At 52.2% G+C, this 10,344-nt stretch overlaps 1 protein-coding gene across 1 annotated transcript in view; it reads right to left on the bottom strand.

Annotated features, from left to right (window-relative positions):
- Positions 1 to 8,034: 8,034 nt before the first annotated feature.
- TRIM55 (tripartite motif containing 55) overlaps positions 8,035 to 10,344 on the bottom strand; it is a 40,727-nt gene continuing 38,417 nt past the window's right edge. Inside the window, exon 10 of the mRNA XM_081205332.1 lies at positions 8,035 to 8,266. Within this exon, the coding sequence (XP_081061458.1) occupies positions 8,147 to 8,266 (120 nt within the window). The 3' untranslated portion in view covers positions 8,035 to 8,146. The remainder of the gene's footprint in view (positions 8,267 to 10,344) is intronic.

Below are 10,344 nucleotides of genomic sequence, written 5' to 3'. Positions count from 1 at the left end.
CTTTCAATGGAGATCGATGAAGAAGACGCACATTTCTGAACGAGCTATTAGGTATTTTTCAAGTTAGACTTCCCCCAACAACTTCTCACAATTTAGGCAATTGAGAGGCCGGTCAACTTTTCCACTCATAGCCGAAGGAGCCTGAAGGGGACAGAGAGTACAGCACGATAAAAGCAGAGATCTGACGTCCCCATTTTTGCAGATCTCCAGCCTCTGTTTTGTGATCTTATGAGCTAACCCTGAAGTAATGGATGCAACGCTCCCTGAGACAGTCCTTAGCCATCTTTGGTGGTCTCACAATGGGATAAAGTTATTCCAGCCCACCTCACCCTACCCTTCCACTCCTTCATTCAACTGAGCAGTGTGCTGGAGCAGTTAGGAGTGGACCAGGGCTAGGATAGACAGGGAGACCCTGGTTCAGATCGCCACCCAGCCGCGAAGCTCCCTCGATGACTTTGAAGCCGGCCACTATTCCTCAGCTTAACCAACCTCGCAGGGATGTTGTGAGGATCAAATGGTAGTGGTGGAGGAAACCTATATAGCGTCACTTAATTTTAACCTTACTATAGCAGGGTATGTCAGTACATGAAGAGTGTGCTGATGTTGTTGAGTACAAAATGTGAATGATGTCACTCTGTATGCATTCATAATGATCAACAGGATGTCAGCATTTAGACCACAATGCAGGGCATTTCATTAAACACATCCAAGGGTTCTACTACCACTGGATTTCAGACATAATTTGTTTGGATAGCAACTCCTCCATCTGGCACATTACAAACTGCTTAAGAACCTTCTTCCAGATTTCAGATGTGGTTTTGCCATGCAGTGTAGGGGACCACCATCAAACTGTTTCCAAACCCTCATTAGGCAGAGCTTAATTGTGTGGCTTGGTGGAGATTGTGCCTGCCTTATAATGTGTGGCTTTTGCCAATGCACATCCATTGAAAAGCTTGCTGGTAAGGTAAAGAGTCAACCTGTGTAATGTGAAGTTTATTAACAATGCCTTTAGTGAGGAAACAGCTATGCAAGAATATTGGTAAACCACTCCTGTAAAACTGCGTATAGAAGCCGCCAATTTACAGATGTGTCTTGTGTGCCTTTAGCACTTTACTTGTAAAAACAGTATTGTGCTGCTTTATTTTCTTCACATAAATTTCTGACATTAATTTTGGTGCGGCACACTTAGGATCAATTGCAATAATCATGCAATAGCTTGTTGTCAGAGCTGCTTGAAGATCCTAGCTCACAGAGGATCACGCTAGCCAGCGAGCATTAAGTAAAAGTCTTTATTGAATTACAGTTTCCATTCTCACGCTGCTGCGCGCAAACTCTACGTCTAGTAGCTAGATCGGCGAAGCTCCGTCTGAGTCTCCGCCCCGTGTGCACCAACTTAATATCCTAGCCTTGCTCCACCTTTTCCGCCTGACTGTCCTCCTCTGGGTCCCTCTACCCCCCGGGGCTTCTTCCTTCCGGGATTCTTCTGACGCTGACCCGGACCCTCCTGCCTCCTTGCGCCGGGCTTTAGGACCTGGTTCCCTTTCGGGGCTGCTTACTGCGCCGCTTTCCTCTGCATTTGAACTTGGCGCGCGCGCCCAACCTTCCACCTTCCTCTTAACCGTTTCTTCGCTCCCCGATGGAGGTGTGGCCACTCCTGACTCATGCCCTCCCTCCTGTGGTGAGCTGCCAGCGCTTCCCCCCTGGCTCCCTTCCTCTTCCCTGCTTCCTGGCGGTGACGCTGGTCCCGATTTCCAGCTGCTCCCCCCTGAGTCCCTTCTGGCTCTATCTTCCTGGGGTGCCCCCCTTGACTCCCCCCTTGCCCTGGCCACTGGTGCTCCTTTCTGTGAATCCTCTGATTCACTGGAAAGACTAGGAGATCTCGGGTCGTCGTCATCACTCATCTTTTCTTCTGCCTCCTCCCCTTCGCTCTCTGTTTCCTCCCTTGCCCGTGCCTCTGCTCCTAAACCCCTGACATCCATCCCCCCCTCGAAGCCCCCCATTCCCCCCTCCCCTCCTTCCGGTGCTGGAGCTGGGGGCTGCTGTTGCAAAGGGACGAACGTCGGATATCGGTCGCTTCCCGTGGCGGGCCTCCATCTGAAGTCTTCCGGTTCTTCCTCCCTGCTCTCGTCGACGACGGTCACCTCCGCTTCCATCTCTGTGCCGCCGTGCTCGAAACCCGGGTCGTCCCCGAAAATGTCCATGTCCGTCTCTCCCTCACTTCCTCCTGGCGGCGTTGCTCGTCCTGAGCATTCCAGCCACTTTCTGCGGAACTGCTCCTCTGGCCTATCGTCCCACCAATACGAGGGTTCTGAGGCGGATCCCGAGGGTGACCCCTCCGGGGAACGGACGTCTCGTGTCGGTTCCTCGTCCGAGTCGAACCCCCGGAACGTGCTGGCCGAAAGCGTGGGCGTGAAAAGCCAGTCGTCGAAAAAGTCTGCTGGCATAGGTCTATGTGGGAAGAGGGCATGAAACTCGTCTTTGAGCAGAGGTTCGTCTAAGGCGTAGCCCGGCACCCAGCTGTTCGCACTGGCCGGGGTGCCCTCCTTGGCGAGAAAGTATTCTACCCCCTCTTCCCCCCATCTGGAGTCCAAAATCTCCGTGACTTCGTTGATGCGCTCCTTCTGTGCCACTCCCGCGTGCCCTGTTCTGTCTCTGGCCGGACTCGGCGCCGTTCCGGGTTCCTGGAACCTGTGCGGTGCCTTGTAGGGAGTGAGCACCGATCTGTGGAATACCGGATGCATTCTGGAACCCTCCGGAAGTGCCAGTCTGAAAGCTACCGGGTTGACTTGCTCTTCGACTTGGTAGGGCCCCAGTTGCTTATGCCCTAGTTTCTTCTTGGCCAACGACCTGGCCGGCACTGCGTTGGCTGCTAACCAAACCCAGTCTCCCACGTGGAGCTCTTCTCCAACCCTTCTGTGCTTGTCTGCTTGTACCTTGTATGCGTGCTTGGCCAGCTCCAGGTGGCGCCTCAGCTGATCGTGGACTTCTTGCAGCTCCGACGCGAACGCATCTGCTGTCTGCGGCTCCCCCTCCCCCATTCTTTCCAGTCCCGGGAAGGTTCTGGGGTGCCTTCCGTTGTTGGCGAAGAACGGCGTGACCCCCGTGGACACGTGCTTCGTGTTGTTGTAGGCGAACTCGGCAAGCGGTAGGTAATCCACCCACGTCGCAGGCTGTTGATTTGCATAACATCTCAGGTACTGCTGCATGATGGCATTGACCCGCTCCGCTTGCCCGTTGGTCTGCGGGTGTCTCGCCGACGCCAGGTTGATCTTGACGTTCAGGAAGCCCATCAGCTTCTGCCAGAAATTCGAGATGAACTGCCGCCCCCGGTCGGACAGAATAGACCGTGGCAGACCGTGCACCTTGAACACGTGGTCTATGAACAGTTTGGCGGTTTGCTCCGCCGTGGCCACCTTAGCACACGGAATGAAATGGGCCATCTTGGAAAACAGGTCCACCACCACCAGCACTGCCGTCTTGCCCCTTGAGCTGGGCAGATCCGTGACAAAGTCCAGGGCCACCCTTTCCCAAGGTTCGACCGGAGTTTGCAGGGGTTCCAACAGTCCGGCCGGCGGTTTGTGCACTGGTTTGGCCCTCTGGCAGGTGTCACACCTCGCCACGTAGTCTGCGACCTCCCCTCTCATTCCAGGCCACCAGAAATCCCTGGCTACTAATTCCACCGTCTTCTCCTTGCCAAAGTGCCCGGCCGTGGGCGCGTCGTGCAGCTGCTGCAGCACCTTGGCTCGAAGTTCGTCTCCCGGCACGTAGATGGCCCCTTTACGGATGAGCAATCCATCTCTTAGCTGGAAACCGTCGGCCGCTGCCTTGCCCCTTTGCACCTCTGCCATCTTTGCTTGTGCGAAGGAGTCCCCCTGCAACGCTCGTCGCACCGCCTCTAGGTCCACGGTCGCCGCGGCGCACGCCCACACTGTCGGTGCGAAGATGTGCATGGCGGCCGCTGGTGTTGCGTCCTCCAGATACTGTGGCTTACGGGAGAGAGCGTCTGCCATGATGTTGGTGTCCCCCGGGACATACTCTATTCGGAAGTCGAAGTTCGCAAAGAACTCAGCCCAACGTATCTGCCTCTGGTTCAGGAACTGTGCCGTGCGCCAGTGCTCTAGATTCTTGTGGTCCGTGCAAACCTGCACCGTGTGCTTGGCGCCGATCAGAAAGTGCCTCCACGCCTTGAACGCTGCGTGAATGGCCAGCAACTCCCTGTCCCATATGGTGTAGTTCTGCTCGGACTTGCTGAGCTTCCTGGAGTAAAACGCTCCCGGTCGCCACACCCCCTGCGGGTCTTTCTGCAGCAGGACCGCCCCCACGGCTCTGTCCGAAGCGTCTGTCTCCACCCTCATCGGCTTGCTGGGGTTGACATGAAGCAGCTGCTCTTCCGACGCGAAGAGACGCTTGAGTGCCTGAAAGGACTGCTCCGCCTGCTCTGTCCAAATGAACTTCTTTTTCTTGGAGCTAAGCGTGTCAGTGATGGCCGCCGTCTGCATCGCGAAGCCCTTGATAAACTTGCGATAGAAGTTCGCAAAGCCGACAAACCGTTGGACCTCCTTCCGGTTGCGCGGGCTCTTCCAATCCAACACCGCTCGCACCTTGGCGCTGTCCATGGCGAGCCCCTTGTCAGACAGCTTGTAGCCCAGAAAATCCACCTCCGTCACGTCAAATTGGCACTTCTCCAGCTTGGCGTAGAGCCTATGTTGCTTTAGCCTGCTCAGCACTTCCTTGACGTGTTTGTCATGCTCCTGCTGCGACTCCGAAAAGATCAGGATGTCATCTAAGAAACAGACGCACGTCTTGTAGAGAAGTCCCGCCAACACGTGATGCATAAAGGCTTGAAAAACGTGGGAGCCATTTTGCAATCCAAAAGGCATAACTCTATATTCGTAGGTCCCCAGTGGCGTGAACATGGCTGTCTTCCACTCATCACCCTCCCGCATGCGAATGAGGTTGTACGCCCCCCGCAGGTCCAACTTGGTGAACACTCTGCCCTTCCGTACCTTTGCGAGGAGGTCGTCAATTCGGGGCATGGGGAAGTCCGATGGCCTAGTCACACTGTTCAAAATCCTGTAATCCACTACGAGTCTCTTTTGGGGCGTGTCCCGCTTCTTAACAAAGAATACGGGACTGCCCCCCACTGCCTTGGACTCCCGGATGAAGCCGCGCTGCAAATTATGATCAATGAACTCCTTGAGTTCTTGCAGTTCGTCCTCTGACATGGAATACAGTTTCCCTTTAGGCAGCGCCGCCCCCGGCAGCAGGTCAATTTTGCAGTCATATGGTCTGTGAGGGGGTAGCCTGTCTGCCTCCTTCTCGCAGAAAACTTCCAAAAATTCAGCGTACTTGTGGGGAATCGCTTGCAGCGTGCCTAGCAGCAGCTGTGACTCCTCTTCCTCTCCTTCCTGCCTGGGCACGATGCAGTGTTCAGCACAAAAGGAAGAGCCGAAGGTCAGCTGCCTCTGGTACCAAGCCATCGTTGGGCTGTGCTTGTCCAGCCAACTCATGCCCAATACAACGGGCGTGTCAGATAGTTGAGTGACGTTGAAGCTGATGATTTCTCTGTGATTCCCAAGTCGCATCACCATTGGTGGCGTCTGCTTCACCACTTGCCCCCCGAGCAGCTCCCTGCCATCCACCGTGACAACCTGCAGGGGCAGTGTGGCCGGCAGCAACTGCACAGCGTGCCTGTCGACAAAGTCCTGCCCTATAAAGTCCGCATTGCTGCCTGAGTCAATGGTGATTGGCACGTCTATGGTGATTCCATTGGGCAGCTGGAGAGATGCTGTGAGCCTCACTACTGGTTTGGGCGGGAGGGGGTTCACGGGCTGTAAAATCTCTGGGGACTGCGTCACTAACACGTCTGGCTGGGCCCCAGTGCCTCTTCCTCCAGCCAGACTGCGTCGTTTCCCTGCTGTGGTCCTCCTTGCTGCGTTGCTGCAGTCACCATTGCTGAGGCTGCAGTGAGCTTGTGGGGCCTCTGGGGACACTCTTTTGCCATATGCCCTGGTTCCTCACAGACGTAACACTTCCTGTTCCCTCTAGGAGGCTTCGCTTTCACTGCTGCCGGTGCTAGGGCTCTGGTTGCTGACTGAGCCCTTGCACCTCCAACCTCCATAGGTTCGGCTCCTCCTCCTGGCGGAGGCGTGGATTGCGCCCGCGCTGCTTCTCTGGGAAGGAAGGAGGGGCCCCCGGCTGGTTCGCGCCCTCCACGCCCTTCGTCCTTGCTCCACGGACGTCCTTCCAGCCTCACCCCCACTGCCAGTGCCCTCTGAACGACCTCCTGGGTGGTTCGGGGTCTCTCCCCCCTCGCGATCTCATCTTTAATCGAGTTGTGCAGCCCCTCCCAAAAGAGGTCTCTTACAGGAGCCGAATCTCTGTCCCATTCCAGGGCACTGACCAAGGCGAAAAAGCGGGCATGATACTGCCTGACGCTGGCCCTCCCTTGTCTCAGCCCATGCACCTCCTTCCGTGCAAGATCCACGTCAATACTTGATAAAAAGCACCCATCCATCGCTTTAATAAAGGCATCCGCATTCTGGAGCGCCGGATCCTTATCTCTCCATAAATTGCGTAGCCATGCTTTCGCATCCCCATGCAGATGGGACATGATGAACCCCACTCTCTCTTGTTCATCTCTAAAGTCTTTATGCAGCAGTTGCAGTGCACACAGTACGTCGGCTCTAAAGTTGGGATACTGTTGCAGGTTCCCATCGAAGTGAGAGACCACCCCGCCTGCCCGTCTCGCCAACCCAATTCCCTCCTGCCGGGGTGTCTGCTTTGTCAGCACGTCTAACCTGACCTGGAGATCCCTGCAGGCGGCAGCTGCCTCCTCCTCTCTCTTCCTGGATGCGAGAACCTCGGCGTTCAGTTGTGCCACTGCTTTTCTGAGATCCTCTATCTGCTGCTCAGCCGTCATGTCGTCTGCCGTTCGTGAGCTCGCTAGTAGGCACCTGTTTCTCTCCCCTCCTCGAGGCTGTAGGTGCCCACAATGGAGAGACGGAGCTTACTGTCAGAGCTGCTTGAAGATCCTAGCTCACAGAGGATCACGCTAGCCAGCGAGCATTAAGTAAAAGTCTTTATTGAATTACAGTTTCCATTCTCACGCTGCTGCGCGCAAACTCTACGTCTAGTAGCTAGATCGGCGAAGCTCCGTCTGAGTCTCCGCCCCGTGTGCACCAACTTAATATCCTAGCCTTGCTCCACCTTTTCCGCCTGACTGTCCTCCTCTGGGTCCCTCTACCCCCCGGGGCTTCTTCCTTCCGGGATTCTTCTGACGCTGACCCGGACCCTCCTGCCTCCTTGCGCCGGGCTTTAGGACCTGGTTCCCTTTCGGGGCTGCTTACTGCGCCGCTTTCCTCTGCATTTGAACTTGGCGCGCGCGCCCAACCTTCCACCTTCCTCTTAACCGTTTCTTCGCTCCCCGATGGAGGTGTGGCCACTCCTGACTCATGCCCTCCCTCCTGTGGTGAGCTGCCAGCGCTTCCCCCCTGGCTCCCTTCCTCTTCCCTGCTTCCTGGCGGTGACGCTGGTCCCGATTTCCAGCTGCTCCCCCCTGAGTCCCTTCTGGCTCTATCTTCCTGGGGTGCCCCCCTTGACTCCCCCCTTGCCCTGGCCACTGGTGCTCCTTTCTGTGAATCCTCTGATTCACTGGAAAGACTAGGAGATCTCGGGTCGTCGTCATCACTCATCTTTTCTTCTGCCTCCTCCCCTTCGCTCTCTGTTTCCTCCCTTGCCCGTGCCTCTGCTCCTAAACCCCTGACACTTGTTATATCATATATCACCTTCCTTAGATAAAGCCTTATCACATAAACTCAGTACCTAGCCAATGAGGTGACCTTGACAAGTAATAAGGTCACCACTTGATACCTGCCATTACCTCCAAAGCTGGTAGGAACTTGATCCTCCATTGGTTCATGATTAGCTATTAGCTTACATTTCTTCTTCCCTCCCACCCCTTTCCCAAATTGTACAGCTGCTTCCACAAATATTACAGAGTCAAATCCAATGAGAATTTTTTCAAACAAAATCTTTTGGATAAAATGTGATCCACCATTCCTTTTAATGCAGTATTTGTTATCACTTTGAGCCAAGTCACATGCTTCCTATGAATCCTTCCAGAAGCCAGCTGGATGGAGAGTCATCATTCATTCAATGAGTTCAACCAGGAGAAAGAGAAGACATGACGAGCCGGCTCATCAACTCTCTCATTGCTCCCAGGACGTCCTTCCATGTGTCCTTGAGGGGATGGTTCAGACCCAGTCTAGGGGTGGAGGAATAAAGATTTACAATGGGAAAATCTGAAAACTCAGTTCCATCAAAAACAATTATTTAGAAGTATTTGATGGCTGTGGAAAATAAATATATAAACACCACAAAGTCTTTGGCACAACCTTCCTCAGCCTAGTATCCTCCAGGTGTTTGGAAATGCAACTCTCATCAGCCCCGATCAGTTTGGCCAATGAGCAGGGAAGACAGGAGTTGCAATCCAACATCTGAAGCAGGGTTTCAGAAACTTGTGTCTCTAGCCATTGTTGGACTACAATTCCCATCATCCCCAGCTAGCAGGACCAGTGGTAAGGGATGGTGGAAATTGTAGTCCAAAAACAGCTGAAGTCCCAAGTCTGGGAAACCCTGATCTGGAGGATACAAGGTTGAGGAAGGCTGTTTTAAACATAACCCAGCAGAAAATGTCCTTGCACAAACCCTATTGAGATGAATGAGAGCAGTATGTAATCTTACACAGCTCCTATTCATTTCAACAGGGTTTGATGAGAACTCTGCCAGGCCCATGTGTTCATTAAAAGATTAAGAAACGGCTATCCAAAGTTATTTTGAACCTTTTGAACATTGTTGTAGAATAATATTATGAGCTTATATCAATTGCTTTGGACTTCTGGAAGTAAACCCGAAGTCCCCTGACATCAACAGATCTTATAATTTTCTGCTTCTTAAGTTGGTCATAGAAAGTCTTCAGCTAGCGCTTGTACTCTAGCTTGATGGTTAATAGAGATGCCAACCAGGACATCCTTTTTTATCTTAAGAAAAATTCAACAGAAGCATTTTCCAAATTTTCACTAAACCCAGAGCACACAAAGATGTTCAATGCACAGGGCACTTCCCTCCTTACTCTTAAAAGAGTATGCTGCACCTCACCATGGCTCTATATCTCTAAGATGCAGAGAACCTTGAAATAGCTCATCAGAAAACACAAACTTATGCAGCAGGTCTGGGGAACTTTTGGTCCTCCAGGTGTTGCTGAACTACAGTTCCCATCGGTCCCAGCAAGCATGGCCAGCAACCAGGAATGATGGAAGTTGCAATTCAGCAACATCTGGAGAGCCATAGGTCCCCTATACCTGAAATACTGTTTCTATCACAGATGCTTATGATGAACTGCTATATGGGATAAAGATGGTCTGGCAATGTCCCAAGCATATTTTGTAAATATACAGTGTTAAATTTTAAACCAAGTTAGTGAGGAATGATGACTCGTTAGGTATTAGTTGGCTTAGAGTCATGCTGTTTGCAAAACAAGACCTGTTGCCTAGTGGGTGTGAAAAAAGTAGTTTGCTTCTTTCTATCTAATAACAGTTTTGCATTTTCTTTCAAGGACCAGATCCTTAGTTTTAAATAAGGAACATCATAAATGGATTTTGCACCAAGCAGATTCATTCTATAGGGCCCCAACTCTAAAATACCATCCTAATATGGATGATGCTTTTGAAGTAATACTGTTGCAAGTACAATATGTGGGCACATAATTCTGTACACTTATCAGCACAGGTTTTTAAATGGGCACATCTTAATTTCATTATTGCTACAGTTCAGTCTTGTACCCTCTGTTTCAGTGGCATAGCTGAGCAAGACTAAGCAAATACAACTGTTGATTATTGTGAATGGAACTAATGGGACATCAAGGGTTTAAAAATTATGTCCCTTGATTGTTGGGAAATATCTCTTTGGAAGATGAGACCCTTTGGCTAATGTTTGGGGAACCTTTGGCCCTCCAGGTATTGCTTCACTACAGCTCCCATAATCCCTCACCATCAGGCATGCTTGTTGAGGCTGATGGGAGTAGTAGTTCAGCAACACCTGGAGCGCCAAAGGTTCACACTCCTGCTTTAGCTAATGCCCTTATTTGAAGGGCCATAACTCAGTGCATCTGCTTTGCATGCAGAAGGTCCAAGGTTCCATCCTGTCATCTTCAGGCAAGACTGGGAGAGAAACCTGTCTGAAATCCTGAGAGCTACTGCAAGTCGACGTAGAAAATACCAAGCAAGATGGACCAATGATATGATAGTATAAGGCATCTTCCTATGTAAGGAACAGAGAACAGAG

The sequence above is a fragment of the Podarcis bocagei genome (genome assembly GCF_964188305.1).
Source record: "Podarcis bocagei genome assembly, chromosome: 8".
NCBI lineage: Eukaryota > Metazoa > Chordata > Lepidosauria > Squamata > Lacertidae > Podarcis > Podarcis bocagei.
This window is presented reverse-complemented; position numbering and strand designations above follow the sequence as displayed.